This window comes from Cavia porcellus, unplaced genomic scaffold (assembly GCF_034190915.1).
Source record: "Cavia porcellus strain 051 isolate PalLab524CR breed Dunkin Hartley unplaced genomic scaffold, mCavPor4.1 scaffold_7, whole genome shotgun sequence".
Classification (NCBI taxonomy): domain Eukaryota; kingdom Metazoa; phylum Chordata; class Mammalia; order Rodentia; family Caviidae; genus Cavia; species Cavia porcellus.
In genome coordinates, this window is record NW_026947490.1 from 61,485,879 (window position 1) to 61,507,418 (window position 21,540).

General features: G+C 39.1%; 1 protein-coding gene across 14 annotated transcripts in view; it reads right to left on the reverse strand.

The window, feature by feature from the left end:
• Positions 1-21,540, reverse strand: part of Pard3 (par-3 family cell polarity regulator) — a 605,303-nt gene that overhangs the window by 200,352 nt on the left and 383,411 nt on the right. For 5 of the 14 annotated variants that reach the window (XM_063253673.1, XM_063253678.1, XM_063253671.1 and 2 more), the window contains 4 exons: positions 20,890-21,079; positions 15,910-16,061; positions 14,837-14,881; positions 9,378-9,605 (listed from right to left, as the gene is read on the reverse strand). In XM_063253673.1, the coding sequence (XP_063109743.1) occupies positions 9,378-9,605; positions 14,837-14,881; positions 15,910-16,061; positions 20,890-21,079 (615 nt within the window). The remainder of the gene's footprint in view (positions 1-9,377; positions 9,606-14,836; positions 14,882-15,909; positions 16,062-20,889; positions 21,080-21,540) is intronic. The other 9 variants (XM_063253682.1, XM_063253679.1, XM_063253676.1 and 6 more) reach the window with 5 other exon arrangements.

The window sequence follows — 21,540 nt, forward strand, 5'->3', positions numbered from 1 at the left end:
TTCTTCACAGATAGGTGATGCTACTCTTGACATTGTAGTGGTCTCTGTTCACTGCTTACCCAAAATGCCTTTCTCTCACTCTTCGCAGTGGAACTCATTCATCTCAGCTCTACGGGGTGAACTCATTATGACGCTGAAGCCAATTTATGGATGGTCCAGTGGAGTTTTTGGTCAAAGTTACCAGACCAAAGATGGCTCCATCAGATGGAGTGGACATCCCACCCTTGGTGGCATAGCTTACTTCTTCCTGCTGGACATGAACATTATGAAAGCAGAGGGTCCCCAAATCTTGGGATTGCCCGTGGAAAAGCTGAACTGTGGACCAAGCAGCAGAATGATGCTGGGTCTTTGATGACCCTGCTAGATCTCGGGATTAATAACATGAGAAGCTTCCAACTCTAGAACTAAGGACTCTGTCATGGCGACACTGATCAGATTATGATTCGCACTGAAATGCTGTGGAGAACATGCTCACAGGCACCATTGTGCATATTAAACACTGCTGTAGGACATCTCCACCATTTCTTATCACAAGACTAGGAGTTAGCAGTTAAAATTCATTCGAGGCAGTTTTGACAATTGTACTAGATTTAAATGAATTGCCCAGTAGGCATAAATAGACAAATATAAAACTAAAATGATCAAACAGTTTCCTGTTCACCACTCAGCAAGTACTCTCCTCTGAGGGCAGAGCCTGGAAAACATGGGCAAATACTGGTTGAGTAAATGGCTAAATGGACAAACAGCCCATAATATGAAGCAGAGTCCCTCCCTGCTTTCTATTTATAAAGATCCACCCTAGGGATTAGGAAACCTCAACGACAGAGACACTAATTCTTCAGCAGTTACAATTTACTCTGGGAGACAAAGGACCAAACATAAAAACTGCCCACAATGGCTCACAGTCTTCACATGCTACCATCTTACAGTTTTAAAACAAAACCCGGAGCCTTTCCATTGAGCTACATTTCCATCCTTCTCCCTCTCTCTTTTTGTTTTATCCTTTCCTTCTTACCACCCCCCCTTCAATTCTTTGTTCTCTTAGAGTCTTGCTAAGTTGCTCGACTGACCAATCTGAGCTCCAACCTGGGATCCTCTAACCCTCATGCTTCACCCTGCCTGAGTGCTGGGATTACAGGTATGCGACACCCCAAATAACAGAAAATGCACAATAAGTTAAAACCAGAGTTAATGATGGAAAATGCCACCGAGTTTAGCAAATCCATGGAATGCTGGCAATGTTTCCTGACTACTGTAGAGTAAAAGTGTAACACAGATCCAAGAGGCGTAGACTCCCAGCACTGCTAAGTCCTACAGGGGAACAGAGCACGTTAAGGGCATACGTTCTTTTTATTTCTTATTAGAGCTGAATATTTTAACTTTGGAAAAGGAAGAAATATATAGGAAATGAACAGCTAGTGATGCAGATGGCGTAGAATCTGCTCTTCTGGACTCTGACTCTTAACACCAGAATGATGAACTCTTGGCAAGGGAAACAAGCTTTTTCTAAACACCAACACACACGCATACAGAGACAGAGACAAGGACAGGGACAGAGACAGAGACAGAGACAGAGACAGAGACAGAGACAGAGACAGGGACAGGGACAGAGACAGAGACAGAGGCAGAGACAGACAGAGATCGCATGAAACACAAAGACTTCAAAAGCTTTGATATTAAAACGTGGGTGGGAATAGTGACCAATATTGTAAAGCATCAATAATATGACCATGAATGGAGAAAGACACAGAAACAGTGAAGTGAGAAGAGTGGGACCGGAGAAGGGGTTTCCTCAACCGGAGGAAAGTTAATACATGGCCCCTAAGACATCCCACTTAGTAACGGCCTGTGGCATTACAAATAAAAACTCACAGTGCAAGAGGGTGGAGGGACAAAAACAACAGGATCATTCTCCCAAGGAATATATGATTTATTACTGAAAAGCACAGCTTGCTTTTACTCTGCATTCTAAATTAATCCATCCCCTCAGAAGTAGATAAAACATTCCCAGCCATCACGTTAGGGTGTCACCTGAACCTGCTCCCTCTTCCCACACAGGGCTGCAGGACAGGCATGATCCAGGTCACATTCTCAGCTTTATAAACCCTTACAAATGATGCTTTGGGTTTCCAACTGATTTCTGCCTGCTAGGAGAAAGTATTTCTTTTCCATTATTTTGACTAACTGGAGTGTCCCCAAGATGGTAGCACTCACAGATCTAGTAGTTGAATGGGCATTTATTTATGCATTCTGGGGCTTTTCCTTAGACAGGGTTCTGCTTTTTAGTTAGATTGGTCTTGAATTTGCAATGGGTCTCTCGTTTTTGCTTTCTCAGTGCTGGATTACAGGCATGAGACATCCTGCCCAACAAAAAGTGGCATTTTAAATATGATTTTAAGAATTACACAAGGTAGCACATGCCTCTAAACCTAGAACTTGGGAGGCTGAGGCAAGAGAGTTCAAGGCCAGTCTAGAATATGTAGTAAGATCCCGTCTCAAGCAAACTAACAAACACACCAAATAAATAGAACAATATTATTTTAAGGAGTGGTCTTAATGTCAAATGTATACTTTATTAACATATAAATTATGATTTATTGTGAAAAAGGATTCCAGGCCACTGCTTAGACTCTTTCAAGTGCTCTACAGAAATAGAATGACAGGGCTGGGGATTTCGCTTAGCAGGCACAAGCGCCTGCCTGGTAAGCACTTGGTCATGAGTTCAATCCCTGGTACCAGAAAAAAAGAAACAGAATGACCAGCAACATAAAAATGCACAAAGGAAACATCAGCTAACAGCCAGCAAAGCCATATTTTATTTTTATTTTTGGTATGTTTTTGAGGAATCAGAAACCTTATCTTCCAAAGCCAGGGCTGTAAACTACTATGAAACATAATCCATTTTGGGTACACACAGAAAGTTCTTAATGTTAAAGAAAAGAAAAATTTTAAAAAACCTTGAGCTGGAGGTGGAGCTCAGCGGTAGAATGCATACCTGGCATACACAAGGTCCTGGGTTCTAGCCCAGGCACCACAAAACAACAAAACATTTTATGTGAAAAGTCTCAAATGCTGACAGGTCTCTACCATCACTCAAGGATTTAGAGAGTCAAAGGAACACAAGACTGTCGAGGGGAAAGTCTCTCGAGAAAGGATGGTGACAGAGCAACGTATACACACAGGGTAAGGGGTCTGCAAGAAGTCTGAACTCCTCTGAGGGGTCAGGGTAAGATCAGCACCCGCACCTGCAGGACTCGGAGAAGGTGGAAGGCCTCCTACGGGACCCCAGCAATAGCGTCACACAGTGAGTCAGAAGCCTCTGGGCTGGATAGGAGAGACGGGGTGAAATTAGATTTCCTGAGGAGACATTAACAAAGGTTGGCAATGGAGTGAGTCCACAGTGAGATGATGACCCCGAGCTCCCGAGCCGGCAAGGCTAATTAGAGAAATCACATCATCTTCCTCCACCTCACCGCACACTGTGCCGCAGCCCACACTTCAGTCCGCCTTTTCCTCAGGCGCAGCTTGGACTCACCACTCCCCTGGGTTCCTGCAATCCTGTCCTACGAGCCTTAGAATATAAGGATCTCCTTGTTACTAATGCTGCCACTTGCTCTCCTTCTCACTAAGCTGTTGTCAACTCCATGGCCAATCATATCCTTTTGTTTGAAATTCTTCAAATGCTTTTAAATGCCTTTATGCAAAAATACAAATAAATGTGGCTACCTGCAGGCTGCCCACTGCATACAACTTAAATTTCACTCATTGTACACTCACAGGTACCACACACCCCAAGCCAAGGAGGACCAGGAACTATGGACACAGTCCCAGTCCACAGGACCCTGACATCACTTCTGTACCCTGCTGAAGACCCTCAACCAACTGACCTTGACTCATGTATGTCCTCCTCTTGGGACCCCTTCTCCCTTGTTCCTCCCATTGCACCCTAATTCTACAGATGCTATGCAGGGGTCCAGCCTTTGGTGCTGTGACCCTGTGCACCATAACGTGGTCAGATTACTGGGGCTCAATCATCTACTGCCCCTCAAGAGTTTACACCCAAACATCAGATTGTAGGAGCCAGGACTCATGAATACACACTGAAGTATGTCAGGGTGACTGAATTGCAACAAGCTTTCTCATGTGAAAGGTTATTCAATAGTCTCAAAAGAGAAACAAACAAGCAAACAAAATACAGCACTGAGAATCAGAAAATACGAACTCCAAGCATTCAGCACTTAAGTAGAATCTTGATCAAATATTTAAATATTTTCCCCTCTAAGAATGCTTATAAATGAGGCACCTATAATCCACACACTTTAGATGTGATTCTTTTCATTTTTACCTTATGTTACTTTTCATCCAGAAAGAGAAATTTAGGGAAGACTTTAGCTGCTTCACATATACACCCCTATACCTCACTCAGAAATTTCCTAAGAATTAACCAAAGCTCCTTTCCTTAAACTGTAGATTTAAGTACACAAATTGGTATAAAATTACAGGATCCATTATTCTTTTTTCTACCATTTCAAAACAAATATTTTATAGACTAACATCCAATTAGCCACTAAAATGGATTAAATAAAGGAAATAGTTTACAAGGTACTTGGACTTTGAAATCCATATCCTGAATTCTTTCACAGTAGATTTGCTGTAATTTAATAGGTTCTGGTTATGATAAAATTAAACAGCTTGCATTATTTTTGCTCAAATATATGATGACTAGAAGGGGGCAGAAGGATAGGAAGTAGAAAATCTGAGCTATCAAATGAAATATGCTAAAAACAAAATTCCCCTTACTAATATAAGTTTAGTTCCTTCAATTCTCCTACTTCAAACCTAAAATTTGCATGTTTTAAAGCAATGCTTTCTTTTATCTTCTAACAGTGCTATGCAAGAATATGCCAAACTACCCCAAAGCAGTGCCTCTATGCTTTGAAGCCATAACGTTTTTTTTTAAGTTATCAATTTGATGTATTTTTAAATCAGTATCCACAATTAATAGGAGATACTTGCATCTTCTGTTTCCTCTCTACAACTCCCCCAAAAAGCTGTTAGCAAATTAGGAACAGGATTTAAGATATCTGGCAACATTTTAATTATGAAAAAAACTGGACTATGCATTTTTAAAAAGAAACAAAATGGTGTTATTGCATGTGATTTTGGTAGCTACTGTGAGCAACTCATTCTGGGAGATGCAGCAGCCACGTGCTGAGAGACAGGCTGCAGAGGCCATTTGCATAGAAGCAGCAGCAGATTGTAGATGCCCTGACCTGTCAAACACAGGTAGGGCCTCAGAGATAATGGGTCCCAGAATACAAAGCTCCATCTTGATCCAGACAGACACACACAACATGGAGAGGCCAGATGGATTAAATGAGAGACAAAAACGCTGGCTTCTGCCATCTCCGCGGGAAGAACGTAAGTGCTATAGAAGATGACAGATACCAGATACCACATGGATCTCACCCCAGCCTCCTGGCCCCCGGTGCTGTGCCTATGGCATGACTTCACGCTGCAGAGAAGAGGCAAGCCTGTTCAGAGCCATGAAATCATCCCCAGGGAAGGGCTCGCCCAGCTGACGGGTGATCAACCATGCTTTGTAGGTGTCTACCGTGGAAAGAGGAGTGGGCCATGGAGAGGGGAAAACGAAAGAGAGTTCAGCCAACCATCCTCCATCCCTCTGACAGTCGCTTACAGCCGTCGCCCCACCCTGCACTGGCAGAGGGCACAACAAACTGTGGGACATCCTGTCTGCTAGGATGAGAGTCCCCCTATCAGAGCAGTGCTCGGTGATGACACCACATCAGGTGGCTGGAACCAAGCCATCTACTAGAAAAGAAAGGATTCTCTGCCCCCAGACTCACAGGGCACAGATGAGGGAGGACAAGCCACTCACAAATGCAGGCCTGACAAGCCTTTCACTTTTTCCAGATGAAAATGTGACAGGCTTGTGGCCACCAGTGGTGAAGCCACCCTTGATTGATTTTTTTTTTTCCTCAGCAAAACAAAGAGCTTGCTGGCATCATTAGTATATGCCAGCTGTAGATGAGATGCCACAGATCCAGTTAAATGTCCCTGTCATCCTGCACCTCACACTGGAAGTCCCTCTGTCCCCAACCTTTCTGCACACTGGCAACAGTCATCCACTAACTGATCTGACACTCATGGAACCCTGTGATTTTCAAGCCCCATGCTTGGTGATGGAGGACCAGAACAGACAGAGGGGTGTCCTTCATGGGTCTCAAAGAAGGTAGGGGAAAGGACAGCAGGCAGGATGGTGACCAGCTAAGCCAGTGATGGTGAACCTTTCAGTGACAAACACAGTCCTCAGTGACATGTGTGCTAGAGGGTCACCACCACTGGGCTATAATGTCAGCAGGGTGGTAAAACACCGTGGGACCTCAAAACTCATCTATACCATCTAAGCCAGAGCTTGTTAAACATTCTCTCAAAAGTAGCAAACCATTTTAAAATCTAAAATCTGCAAAATCCAGCATCATAAAGTGATTCACATAGGAACTATGGGAACGGAGGAGCAGACAGTAAGAAAGGGGTGAAGTGGGAGACCCCTCTCCTGACCAGAGGTCAAATGCAATTTGAATATCAATGTTATGTATGTCCACATCTTCAGTTTTACAAATGAGGAAATCAAAGCTCAAGGGGTTTTAGTTCCTCCCAAACTGGATCAGCATGGGAGTCTTCCAGGTAACACCCCTCAGGACTCTTCCACCTCCAAGAACAATCCAGACCACTGCTCTGCAAGCCCTGGATGCTTACAACAGTCATTTCCTGTTAGCGCCAAAGCTCAGCACCTGGTCTGAGAATTAATATTCAAAACAGAACTCAGAAAACTATAGCTGCCCCCACCCCAACCCTTTTTTTTGAGACAGGTTCTCACAGTTTGAGGCTGGTCTCAAAATTGCAATAGTCTTCCTACCTCAGCCTTTCCCAGAGCTGCAATTACAACCATCCCTACAACACCTGGTTCTTTCTGCTTTTTGGCTCATGATATGTGCAGTCTGCCCTACTACACACCTCTTTCCCCTACCACCCAGTACCCTTACCAGAGGCTCACAGCAATCTGGCTGACCCATGTGGGACTGGAATTCCAGAACCATGAACTGAGTAACTCTTCCTGTTTAGCAATTCACTGCCTCTGATATTTGGTTACAGTATCACGAGGCCAATACAAGAACGTACCTTCTACTCATACATATTCCATGTCCTGTTGCATTTGAAATGAGTGACACATTACATGAATAAACTGAAATTTATACAGGGATTTAAGAACACTTTCAGCAGAATAAGACAAATGTTCAGGAGCATCATAAATTATAGATGCTTAAAAATAATGTGATGAAACAAACAACTATACTTTTTTATTAATTATACAACCAGGACACAGAAATAAAATCTATCAGTTGTCAAATAAATTAGTTAGCATGGCAAAGAACCACTATTATGATGGGAGAAAACATAACAGGGCCAAAAGCTCATATGACTCAGGATCTTGGAGACTGGGCTTGGCAGCTAAAATAGGAAATATGTTTTATTCTGGCAAGAATATGCTGCATATATTTGACATCACCAGCTCATTATAATGAAAAAATTGTCCCAATTTAGTTGGAGAAAACTGGTGAGGAGGAACCTAGCAGCCCTCTCCCTAGGTTGTGTTTTGTATATTATTTTATGGCCAAAGTATTCATGTTCCTGAACACATTCAGGTTACAGGCAGAAATTATATAATCTGGTCTTACATCTCCAAATGTATTCTTTTTACTTAAAATTCTTCTTCCACACCACAATGCTTCTGGTGTATGTGTGACATACATAATCTCTCCAAAATGTTAAAATGCAAGTAATTTACCATCCACGTATAATTATTTCTAGTTTGTGCATGAACTTTGAGCCACAGGGATCTTTGACTTTTCTTATAAGAAACAGGTAGCTGGTGTCACAATTAGAGGTTAAAAATTAAAATAGAAATTAGTAGTTTTGAGTAATATATGTTAATAGTTCTTACCATTAGGATTCCTAAATCATTTCTCATCAAAGTAAATATATTAGTGTTTTTCCATTTTTAAAAGTAGAATGCCTAGTTTTATAAAATGTTTAGCTCTGAAGATAATTCCCCTGAAGCATATATTTGTACCTGTTTATAAATGTTACTTTTTTTCCCTCACTGGACCATAGAAATACATATTGTTCAGAGAGAGGAGATTTTTTAAAAATTAAATATATATATATATATATATATATATATATATATATTGTTCACTCATATTTACCCTTGACTTTGAATCATCTTGGGCTGAAATATTTTGTCATCTGACCTAGGTGTGTGGCACATGGCTATAATCCTGACTTTAATCCCAGCATTCTGGGAGATTAAGGCAGGAAGATTACAAATTCAAGGTCACCCAGCCTCTATAATTTAGTCATTCAATCAGACACTATCTCAAATTGCTTTAAAAAGGAGGTGTGGAACTGGGGGTGTACCTCAGTGCAAAGTCCCAGAGCTTAGCCTCTAGTACTATGGAAGGAAGGAAGGAAGGAAGGAAGGAAGGAAGGAAGGAAGGAAGGAAATATTTAAATATTTTGTAATCTGAAGATAACACATGGACAAATATATCGTACTTATTTAGTTCAAAGAAATGGAGTAACTTCTAAAATACAACAAAAAAATTACATCTTTAAGATCATAAATTATCACATGTATTCATTGTTTACATCACCTTACAAACATTATATAGCAGTGGTTTTCAAACATTTTGGCCTCTAAATACCATTTTGGAATATGGATTATATCTATCAATATATAATGAATTAAAACTGATAAAATTTTAAAATATAACTAAGAAACAAATTTCATAGTTACATAAATTAGTTTCATTTAAAATAAACCTATATTTTCCAAGAATATGTTGTGAGAACAACATATTCTTGGAAAATACTTTACTTTTTAAAAAAAGATGCTTACGGGCTGGGGATTTAGCTCAGCGGCATAAGCACCTGCCTTGCAAGCAGGCAGTCGTGAGTTCCATCCCTGGTACCGATAAAAACAAAAAAGACAAAAAAAAAAAAAAAAAATGCTTACTTTAGTACTTGCTGAAAAGATAGATTCTCACAGCTTCTGCTTCTGCATTCAGCCTAATGGAATATCACACAGCATGTACCCTCTAGAAAATATATATATATATATGAAAGAATAGGAGGAAAAGGGCAAATCATATCTTCTTATGAAAACACTTTGGATCTCACAGATCTACCAGAACAACGCTGGGAACTCCACAGGGTTCCCTGGCACACACTTTAAGAACAACATGTCTACATAAGCATGGGTCATCGGTGCCCTTCCAGCGTCACAGACTTACAAGTCTCCATGCCTTCATCGTCGTCATCCATCACAGGCTTATCATAGGACTTGTCAATGGCAGCACGGAAGCTCTCATTGCAACCTCTTCCTCTGATGATCCGTGGTCGCGGGCGATGGAAGGGGATGTCCCCATTCAGCGTCACCTCGGCAACTGCAGTCTGCAGACTCTCTAGGGAACTTGACTTCTTCAAACCCAGGGAGGGTCCCACATCTCTGCTGGGGGAACCTTGGAGTTTAAAATAAAAATGATGAAAACATTAGTGAGAGGAAAGTGGAAATTACATACCTGAGTGTCTACGCGTGGTCAGGGACATAAGCTATTTCCTCATGATGCGTGTTGAAGTGTGCATGGGAAATATATAAAGAACAAATAATCATTACTAATTTTTATTCTTCCGAAATTTATATTAGACTCTGTCTCTCTAGTTCCATTAGGAAAACTCTTAAGTTGTAGTTTCCTTTTTAACTCAATAGATGAAAATTTTCTATCAAATCATTTTCCTCCAGGTAATACAAATAATCCAATAGAATCCGAATAACCAAGAATCTCACTGCATACACAGAGATGCAACGAAGGCAAGAATAAACAAGCCATAGTACACTTTTCCACTTAACCAAAACCATTTTCTGGCTGTGTCAAATATTTTACGGCAAAAGCCTGACATGGACACTGAGACACTTTTAAAATAAACTTTACTAAAAACAATGAACTTCCGTGCATCTCTTTCTTGGGACATCTGCAGACCCGCAACCCTGTGTAATCAGTGCACAAGGGCTGTTGGTCACCAGTGCAATTAGGACAACCCAGCTCCAGTCAGAAACCTAATTCCAAGAAAGATGCCCTCCATGGAAAAAGCACTACAAAATTTGAATGGAACCAAGAACCTGTGAGCCCTGTCCCAGAAATACTAGCATGTTGAACAGGCTCAATGCGAGCCCTCACAGCTCTGGGCCTGGAATAATACCCGTCTGAAAAACAGGTGAGGGGCAGAAGACTTAGCAATTACTGAGAAAAATTCTGCAGGACAGCAAGGGAAACCTCAGTGAATTCAAAATGTGGCTCTATTCCTTGAAGATCCAGGGCAGAAAGGCCTGAGATAATACCAATAGCACCGAGTTCAAAAGGCAATCAAAACTGATTTCTGTAACCAAGAAAGACAGCCTCATCCATCACTCCTGACCTGGCACTCAAAACTCACTAATTTAGTCTTCCACAGCAGAAAGGCCAGCTCGGCACCACCACCTGGGCAAGCCAGGCTAAGGCCCTGGCGTCTCACTTACCCCACTAAAGAGACAGATGAGAAAGAATGGGAAGTTAGAAAAACTAAATAGTTTATCTCTGCATGGGGCCATCAGCCCATATGTTGATCAATAATTAAGCAGTAGCCGTGTCATGTTAGTACCTAAAAGGGAAATAGTTGTGTCATGGGCTTTTCATAGCTGCAAGCAGAAAATGAAATGAAAATTAAATCCATGGGGCTGGGGATTTAGCTCAGCGGCATAAGCGCCTGCCTTGCAAGCAGGCAGTCGCAAGTTCGATCCCTGGTACTGATAAAAAAGAAAAAGACAAAAAACAAATTTTAAAAAAAAAAAAGAAAGAAAGAAAATTAAATCCAGAGTCAAAACAAGAGTTGTCTTTTTAAGATTCACTTATGCTACAACTTCCACCTAATTTTTTTTTACCAGGAATTAAACTCATGACCTTGCGCTTGCCAGGCAGGCGCTGTGTCTTTGAGTCACAGCCTTGGCTCTCTTTCACCTAATTTTCGTAATGGGGAGCTAGATTTAAGAAAGAACATGTATGTCACAATATAGGCAGAATGGCAGACGTCGGATGCTAATGATAAATTACTGTTCCATAGCTGATTGTGTTCAGGAGAAATGAGGGTGCAGCTAAGGTCCTTGATGGAGGTCTGTACATATTTCACTGTTTGTTTTAGGACAAAAGTTCACGTGGGATATTTCTGTCAAGAATATTCACTTCCCGTCTTCATGGCATTATGATGTTTGACAGGTATATTTTTCAAATGTCTCAGAAAACGTATTATTACAGGCAAAAATGATTTTTTTCTAAAGAACTAGATGAAAGGTAAAAAATTAAGGAATAAGAAAGAATATTCCTAAGGAGGGATATTTACCTTTACATTCCCTGAAATCAGCATTGAGAAAATCCTTTCTGAATAAACTATGATTTCAGCTTTCATAATTTACCAGCTGTATTTGAGTTCTATAAAACATGTATTAGGTAAATATTGGTATTTTCTTGGATTTGCCAGGGATATGTATGAATGTGTGTATTTATGTGTGTGTCTATGTGTGTGTGTGTGTGTGTGTGTGTGTGTGTGTATATATATATATATATATATGAATGTATGTATCTCCAATTAAGATTTCATGTTCACATGAAATATGGTAAAAAATACCATTTATTACACATATTAAGCTTTTTTACTAAGTTTTTATTGAGATTTTACTGAATGTACTTAGAACAACAAAATCTTTCACAATGAAGTTCAGAAACGGCATGAGTGTTTGGTAAAACTGAGCAGCCCTCAGTGTAAACAGGCAAATCTGGTAAAGGCTGCATAAGGCCTGAGGTAAATACTTACACTTCCCTCACCCTGCAAAAATTAGTTTTATTCAGAGCTTTACCTGTTTTCCCTAAATTCATAACAGTGCACTGTAACATTTTAGGAAAATGAACCCAACACCCACCATTGACAATTACCAACCTTTACTAGTAATAAAAACTGGAAATGTCTTTTTCTATAAACAAAATGAGCAACAGCTAATTTAGTTTAATCTGTACCAAAAAAAAATCAGTTTGTGGGGGTTGTCTTTGCGAGACAGGGTCTCGCTATGCAGTTCAGGCTGACCTTGAGCTCATTTGGTAGCTCAGGCTGGTCTCAAGCTTGTAACAATCTTCCGCCTCAGTCTCCAGATCAGTATCTTTTACTTTCACTTTAAATCAATACTGCAAAACTCTTACACAAACTTTTGAGACTTTGAGTATACCTTGGTTACTTCTTTGTATTTTGAGGAATAACTATTAAAAACTCAATTCTCTTTCTGTCTTCTTTTTTCCCCAGAAATTTAAGATCCCTAAACCTGGGAGTAAGAAGTAAATCACAATCATACCCCTTCCCTAAGGTCTGATTTTGTTAGTTTGTGGTGCTGGGGATCAAGCCCAGGGCCTCGCACTGAGCCACAGTCCCAGGCCTAAGATCTGTATTTTTTCTTCCTTACCTCTTACTGCCCTCTTACCAAAGCAAAGACACAAACATACAGGGCAAGACATCTTCAGCAAGGGGCAAAGAGAAATCAGACATGATTTTCATCATGACAGTTTGTTATCAAGACAAGTAAATATGCTAAAACGTAGCTATGACTTGTCCAAACAAGCCTGGGACTAAACTGTAAAATCATGATAACTCTGAAAATTCAAGTAATACCAAGAAAGAAAAATAACTGAAAATATGATCAATGTCTAATATTGGGTGGTGAGAATCTATTTCAGATATTTTATTAATATAGATTTTAAAACCAGCAAACTTTTTGAGTGCCAAAAACACCTGGTATAGATGTTTTTCTATGTAATAATTTTTTTGTCCCAAGATTTTCCAATTTAATTTGGTAGCATAGATTGCCAAAATATATGTTTTATATGTAAGGTATAACTTTTTTTTTTTTTTTTTTTTGTCTTTTTCCTTTTTATCGGTACCAGGGATCGAACTCACGACTGCCTGCTTGCAAGGCAGGTGCTTATGCCACTGAGCTAAATCCCCAGCCCTGGTCTAACATTTTAAAACAGAAAAATATGTGGTCTGATTTGATTATCAAACCTGCTTATTTGCCATGCAAGTTATATAATTCAGTTAAAGACTGGATGCCATTATTTTTTAACTTACATGAAGTTGTTCTTTTTCTTGTTGCAGCGTTGAGCTGATTACATGAAGCACTGCCCTTTGTTTGGCTTAATAGACGTGCCATGTCCTGGTACCGGGGAACAAACTCATAACCACATGCTTGCAAGGCAGGCACTTGCGCCACTGAGCTAAATCCCCGGCCCACCAGCCATGTCCTTTAACATAAGCAGTTCAACTTAGCTATTAAAATGATTAAGACAGGAGTTGTTTCTTTAAAAACACTACTATTAATTTCAAAAACAATTTCCTACTTTATATATGTAAGCAATCAAGTGATTTCCTTCTTTATTACTCCTTCAGAATTTCAGTGAATTGTATGTTTGATAAGACAAATAACTACTCAGTATGGGCCAAGGCTATAGCTGATGATTTTGCAACACAGTTAATCTCATGATTTATTGGATTTAATTTTTATAATCTATCTTTTACTCTACAGAACACGCTAACCTTAACCAAGTCCACAATAATCTTTAAATATGTATGGGGGTGTACACACTTTTTCAAGCAGGCTAAAACTAATTACTATTACAAGTTAAAGCAGTCAATGAAAGCTAATTGGTGCTAAGTAATATATTATCTGGATCTATAATAAGTACAACAATTCTAAACTTACAAGAATAAATCACAATGTTCAATTGTACAAAACATATTACTTAAACTATATGTAAAGACTCTCCTTCAATTAATCACAGAGTAACATAAAAAATAAAATTCACTATGGTGTGAAACCCAGTTCAAACCAATGCACTGTTTCTGTGCAATGATTTACCAATATTTTAAAAGCAATGACTTTTTTAAAGGTTCAAAAATAAACATATGGCAGTCATATACATTAATCCAATTTCAGGTTCAATTTGAGTGAATTATAGCATTTAAAAAAGAACCAAGGTTTTCTCAGTGACCTAGGCAGCGGTACTGGATATCCTCATGGAAATGTTTACATTGGCAATCTGATCTTTCAGATCACAATTACCACTTTGAGAACTAGATATAAACTACACATTAGTGGATTGATTAACACCTGAATAGCCTAACAGTGTTCTGGGTCCATGGCAAACAGGTTGTCTTTAAGACAGTGTATATTAATGTGTGAGTTGTTTTCTAAATTAAAATCTCAGTATCAGATTTAATACAGCACTGGCACTTTGTGATGAATAAGTGGGTACTGGGTAGCATTTGGTCTCTAAATGATTTACCATCACTGGTCTACAATAAGAGATCATGTTTCCAGGATTGTGCTTTCTTTTTTAAGTGACAAAAATATTCCTATACAAGTATAATTAAGAAAACAAAAGCAGTTTTTAACTTTTGTGGTGCATTATATTGTGTTTCCATTTAGAATATACTACTGATAAATTTTTCCTAATAGAAAATTTTTCTTCTCTTGTACAATTTGATTTTGCACAATGAAAACATCTGTGCAAGACTAGAATACTTATGTTTACATGCAATATGATTGGCAGCTCTGTAATTGTGATAAGCTTCTTGGACCACAGTTTCTATGGCAACAGTCTCCACTGTCCATTCTTACCTGCTTTCTGGTCATCCACTGTATTGAGTTTAGTCTCGTCAGCTACTGTTAAAAGGTAAATGTATAATGGTTAGCCCAGTTAGTTCCCCGGCCCGACATGCTTCAATCATTCCCAGATCTTTACAGTTAGGTGACAATCCTTAGATACTATGTCATGCAAATAATGCAAAATATCGAGCAAACATCCATAATCAAAAATAAAAGGAGAGGGAAAAAAAGCAGTGCCTCCATGCAATATGCCAGTCATTTCATTTCACAGACATGTGTGTTATTTGTATGTTAGCATATCATAATTAGCCAAGGCGAGGCATCACCACATTTTCTTATGTGCCTATGACAAATTAATGCTTTTAGTCTTCAATTACAAACAGCCACCACAGAACAGCATAAGTTACAGTTGATTAACAAAGTGTTTTAAAAAATCAGTTTACAGATACAATTAATTATTTTACTTTTTTCTTTTGGGTGGATCTGGATTTAGAGAGACACTACCTGATTGATGTCTGATTGAAAAATTGTGATTATTTTCCTCCTCTCATTTGTTCCCAAATAGTTTCTATGGTAAATATCTGTCAGACTATTAATTTTATTAAGTGCTTTAGTTATAAAAACAGAGGTTCTGATAAACAAACCTTAAAGAACAGCAATGAAAGAAAGGTATCATAAACCAAATTCTAGACATGGATTGAGATAATGATTTCTCTCCAAAACTTTGCCTTCTAGTTCAAAAATCCCAGAGTAAATCAAATGCAATTCCAATGAAATGCTTTTTACATAGCATATAACATTTCAGGCTATAAAATAAAGATACATGAATATAGCATGATATTCACATGTGTTTGTTTCTTTTCTCATAAGAAAACAGATTAACATATTGCATATTCTGTAAACATGCCACGTAGGAGTAATATAGTTATCTCAAACTCAGAGAAAAACTAATTTGCCAAATTGTTACATTTCACATTTATTTCCTCTAGTGCTCAACACAAACACACATGTGTTTGGGACCATCAATTTTATCCTAAAAGCATCTAAACCTTATTTAGATAAAGATTCATGGAGATTGTACTCACTACCTAAATCCATGCTTTTTGATTTTCGTGTTTTAACGAAATCCAATTGACTGGCATCTGAAAACTGCTTTGTGCGTTTTTCTGACATACTCTGGCGTCCAAATCCTTCCCGCTGAAACGCTAGAACTGGATCCACGTCAGGACTCAAAGAGCTGGTGATAAGAGAAAGACAAATGTACAGCATTTACTAAGAAAGTAGACACCCAATTTAGAAAAGTTATAATACTCTGTGAGCATATGCATCCATATGTATTCTTCAAAAAAATTTTAAATTAAATAATAGATGCAGATTATTTTTCTTTAAACCAAAAATTAATTTAACATTCAGAGCAACACTCTCTACAAGTGAGTTTTTTGTTTCCCTTCTTCCCTCCCTTAGTCTCCTCACTCCTTTTGATGAAACATTATTTGTAAGTGACGGTCACAAATCCAGAGCTGGGGACTCAGTCAGAGGTAAAGCACTGTGTTAGCATTCTCAAGACCCTGGATTTGACCCCCAGCACTGGAAAAATAAACAAGTAAATAAATGAAAAAATGAGTCTGTTATTTGCCACACTTTAGAAGCACTGAATATTTGAGGAAACCAGGCATAAATTATATACATATACTAGAAGCAAGTAACTGATCACTTATATCACAGCTGGACACCAGTTTCAAAAACCAAGTACCCTGGCTCTCTTACACATCTGTGCCTTGTATTTCAGAAAAGGAAACAAACCAAACCAAAACAAACAAACAAAACACCTTCATGAGGATCTGAAATAATTAATCAACTGAAAAGAACTCAACTTGACCAATCTGCCTGGGAACCTATTCTGATTAAGGGTAAAGAGTTATAGTAGACCAAAGTCAAAATAATAAAAAAGAAAAAATCCTTAAGCTCTACAAGCTCACAAAGAAAATACCAATGAAAAGTCTGAAATAGATGCTACAGATGCACAGATCAGAGAATTAGCAGCATATAAGCAAGTCACAAAGAACAGAACTAAATTTAGACAGCATTTGATTTGGGTGGCACCAATACAGTGGCCGATTGAAGATGACAAGGAAGCATTTGGCCGATGGTGACAGGATGGTGTCACAATGTCCAATGGATGTGGAGTATATAATTTATGCTTGGAGATGATGGAGAATCACTCATTCTGTAAAACTCTGTAAACATTTTGCTACCAGTGCTCTAAGCACAGTTCATGTTATGATCACGTTTTTTTCCACTGCTGGATGCATTGGGTAAATCAATTCTCCATCTCTCTGCTATCAGGGTGGAGCCACCTTACCTAACAGACAGGTAGGAAACCAGCCCTTCACAGCCTGCACAAACACTGAGGGTATGCAGGGGCCTCTTCCATTCAGCTGAGTTGATGACAGACTGCCAGATGTTTCTGATGGAAGCAAGCTTCTCAAGAATAATGTCATTTATGTTATTTAAAAAGACAGTGATCAGTTTGGCATATATGGCAAAAATTTAGCTAAAGCCTGCCAGCATTTCAGAGGCTGTGCCAAAAAGGATCACAAGTTTGAGTCCTATCTGGGCAAGTTAAGAGATCCTGTCTCAAGTTGGAACATATGAAGCTGAGGGGATATATCTAGTGGTAGAGAATGCCTGGATTCAATTCCCCAGAAGTAAAAAAGAGTAAAACTTCAGCTGCAATTCACTAGCAGGAAATGATAACTGGGTCTCAGAAGAGCTAAGCCAAAGGTTACAAAAAGCGGGGCCCAATTAGAAACCTCTGGCCTGGGGATAAGGTGCATGAGCTGCTTGGAGTCTATATACCTCCACGCGCTCTGCAAAGAGAACAGCTACCTGACCCATCTTTCAGAGCTCATGGGCGAATTCAAGGAGGTAAGATGGGAGGCCTGCATAAACCTTACACCACACAGTGAAGTAAGATACTACCAGATGGCAACTGTCTACTTCTTCTTATCAAAGTAAGGCAAACCACAGCGTCCTCAGAATCACACAAAGGCAGTGGACAGTCCTCCTCAGTCTTTCCCACAAGCAGGGTAGGGCCCAAGAGTGAAGTGTGACAGGTGCACAAGGCTCAGACTTTAAGGAAGCATCCTCTCTCGAGGTCACAGGATGACAGGGCCAACTCCCTGGGTGCAGCCTCCAGAGCCTCCTGAGGGTCATCCCAGGCCTGGCTGAGGAACACACGCAGGGAAGACCAGTTGCACAGCGGCTGGGAATTCAGTCTAAGGCCAAAATAATTTTGTTTTATATTTTTAGAAAACATAACGTTCTATTTTAGTGTCAATTTATTTGTGTTTCATTTTAAATCTTTTCATTTTAAATATCGTTATTTCTTCTCCACAATTTTCAATAGATACAATGTCCCATGAAGGAGCAGGCCAGGTTTGTCCTGCATTTCCAGGTGCCCATTTTGCATGTTGCAGTCAATGCTTTGGTGCAGACGGCATTTGATTTCTACAGCATGTCCAGAAACACTTTTAAAGTAGGAAAATTCAAACCCATGCCATGAAAACTAAGGCCTGATTCTACAGCACCAAACTATAACATACGCCCAACAGCAGTAATTCTTTGTTTTCTTGTTTTGGTAGTAGGGAATGAACACAGGGTCTTCACACTAAGCTACATCTCCAGCCTTTAAAAAACAAAACAAAACAAAACACTTTAAATTTTGACACACAGGTCTTGCTAAATTGACCAAGCTAGGATTTCTCCTGCCTCAGTCTCTCCAAGTACCAAGATTACAAGCAAATGACACTGTGCATGTGGCTGTCTTCAATCATTCTGCTTATCAATTTTTTTTTTTAATTTTGGTGTCACGTAAATTTTAAAGTCTGATCTACAGGAAGGCATCGAGATTGTGGACAGAATGAATGTGAAATACAGCTTTCACAGAAATCACTAGCGAACATTTTTCAAAGAAATATAAAGCATCACTGCCTAAAAACCCCATTTGGCATATTCTGAAACTAATTTTATATCTTCTGAACTTAGGCTGCCATTAAAGTTAGAACTTGCTGATATACACACACCAAAAAAAAAAAAAAAAAAAAAAACAACTACTGTTAATGTTCCCTAAATCAACTAATAGATTGAAAATAAAGTACATTCCACTATTAACAAATTAGAAGTTTAGCCAAGTGACATATTTAGCCTTTCTCAATTATGCAGTGAACTGTAAACAGATACAACTGAAAATGTTAAATGAGTTGCAGAGCTAATAAGTGTCTTAAAATAACTAAAAATTCTTAAACTACCCTATAATTAATTCTTCCCTATCAATATTCCCATTTAAAAAGCAATTTCAGACACAACAAACAATATATTAGGATATTAAACAGGTTAGACAGCAGACTGAGAGCTGATTCTTTAGAGAATGTAACCATATCCTGACCACCAACGTTATTAAAATTCCAGTTATTAATCCTGTCTTATTGGCCTTTTGTTTTCCTAACATTTCCATCAAAGATGAGGGAGATACTGTCAGACTGGGGAGCTTACTCACTCACTGTGATGCAGGACAGCTGTGGTGCTTGTTTGGATAACCCTGTGCTCTTGTTCCCTCCTTCACCCCCACTGGCCACACCGAAGTCACACAAGTCGTGGCATTTCTGTAAATCTCCCTAAGGGAAATGAACGCCACACCCCAGCCCTGCGAGGTATTTCTTTCCACCAACTCGGAAAGCCCCATAGCTTCTCGCCACAGTAGAGACTCAAAAGCTTTTGTGCGTCAGACGAATGCTGCGTAGATCTAAACCTCACTTTCTCTGTTGCTTCTCTCGCTTTCAGAAAAAGAAACCAACTACAGCAGTGTACTCACATCTGTGGATTTCAAAAAGGGTGTTTTCCTGGGTGTCACAGCTCCCCCCACACTTAGCCGAAAAAATCATTCAAAGCTGAACTATTATCATGCAGGCTTGAACACAGATCTATTTTTATATCCTGTATTTTCAAAAAAAGAATTAAAGAAGAAAGAAAGAAAAGCTGTAGATGAACTTTTCAAGGCCCAAAGAAGAGGTGAACTCATTCTGAGAACACCTGCAGAATGACAGCTAAGTGCACCCTATCTTTGCCAATTTGCATAGGGAGGGGGCCAAATAATATAATATAATAATAATTTTGTTAAGATTGTTACTAAAATGTTCATGCAAATGAATGTCAGTGAATTAATGTTGACACAAGTTAGGAAAAGTGTAGGAAGTATCAACGGATAAGTAGAGAAAGAATGAACCTTTAACATTTTTAAATATGATTTTGCTGATATATTTGGAAAGGACCCCAGAGAAAGGGCAATAAGAAAATGCTGGTCTAATACTTCACATGGTTTGTAATGATAATTGCTTCAGCCTTGCAAGGTCAGTCTAAGAAGGGTTTTTCCCTCAGCTTACTAATGTGCATAATTACCAGGCACGTAGATTAAGGCACCTTCACACTTGGAAGTCACACATTGACTCAATAATATCAGATGTTGTCTTCTATTTTGAAAGACACAGAAAAAAAATAGCAACCAGACTGTTCCCCAAATCAATACATTAGAAGTACAAAACATTTTCAAAAGTAGTAACATTCTAGAAGAAAACCTTAATAAAGGCGCCTCCCATTCCCAAGCCACATTAGCCATTAGTTTTGCATCTAAATTGTTGCAATCAACTTGAGGATTTGTTTTGGATTTATTTATTTACTAGAATAACAATTCATCCAATTAACAGAGATTTAAAATAAATAATAAAGAGTGAAACTTAAAAAGGAATGAGCAGGGTTTTCCGGTGCATGGTAGTTTTGTTGTTGATTTGGCTAACGTGTTAACCACAGCCCTTGAAGGCTAAGACAACTGAGCAGGTTTACAGGGCTGGGGTATAATTTATTAAAAGTGATAATTAAGAGAATAAAAGCAATGAAAATGAAAAATTGCTGTAAAGAATTGATTGTGCTCACTGCTATGCCACATAAAACATAAAATAAAAGGTGATTGCAATTAACTAGTGTTTGCCAACTCTGGACGATGTGCTTACCAGTCGGCTGAATCGCTGATTGCCACCTTAGCCCACGCAGCAGCATCTGTTGTCACGAATCCCACATCATCGTGGGAGCTGGAAGAGGACTGGTCAGAGAGATGAGGAGGGAGCACAGGTAATCTGTCATCCTCTATAATGACAGTGTCATCGTGGGGCATATTCACGGTGGGGGACAGCTGGTATTTACCTGTCCAGTGGGAAGAAGAATAAGAAACATTCTAGACATCAATCTATTGCTATTCTATTAATTTTAATATTTGACTGTAGCAGAAAATATCTAAACTTCCACACATCTCCTTAACCCGCAAGAACAGAGTAGAATTTAAGCACATTTTTTGTTATAAATAATCATCAGAGACTGTGAGTGTATTACTACTTCTGATATGAGAGCTATGTAGCTAAGGGAACTGTATGGAATTTGTCTGATGTGAGGTTTCCTAAAGGCAAAGATGATCTCCAAAGCGTCTTCTAAATTGTAGATCCTAAGCTGCAAAAGTTCTTTGCGAGTTTTTACCAGAAAATTTAGAGGCAAGCTCTAGCAACATACATATGTCATTCACTCATCCATGCACTCATTGGGCAACTAGTACATGTCAGGCAGGATCAGCAAGATGAGTCTCTGTCCCCAAACAGCTCACAGCCTCGTAG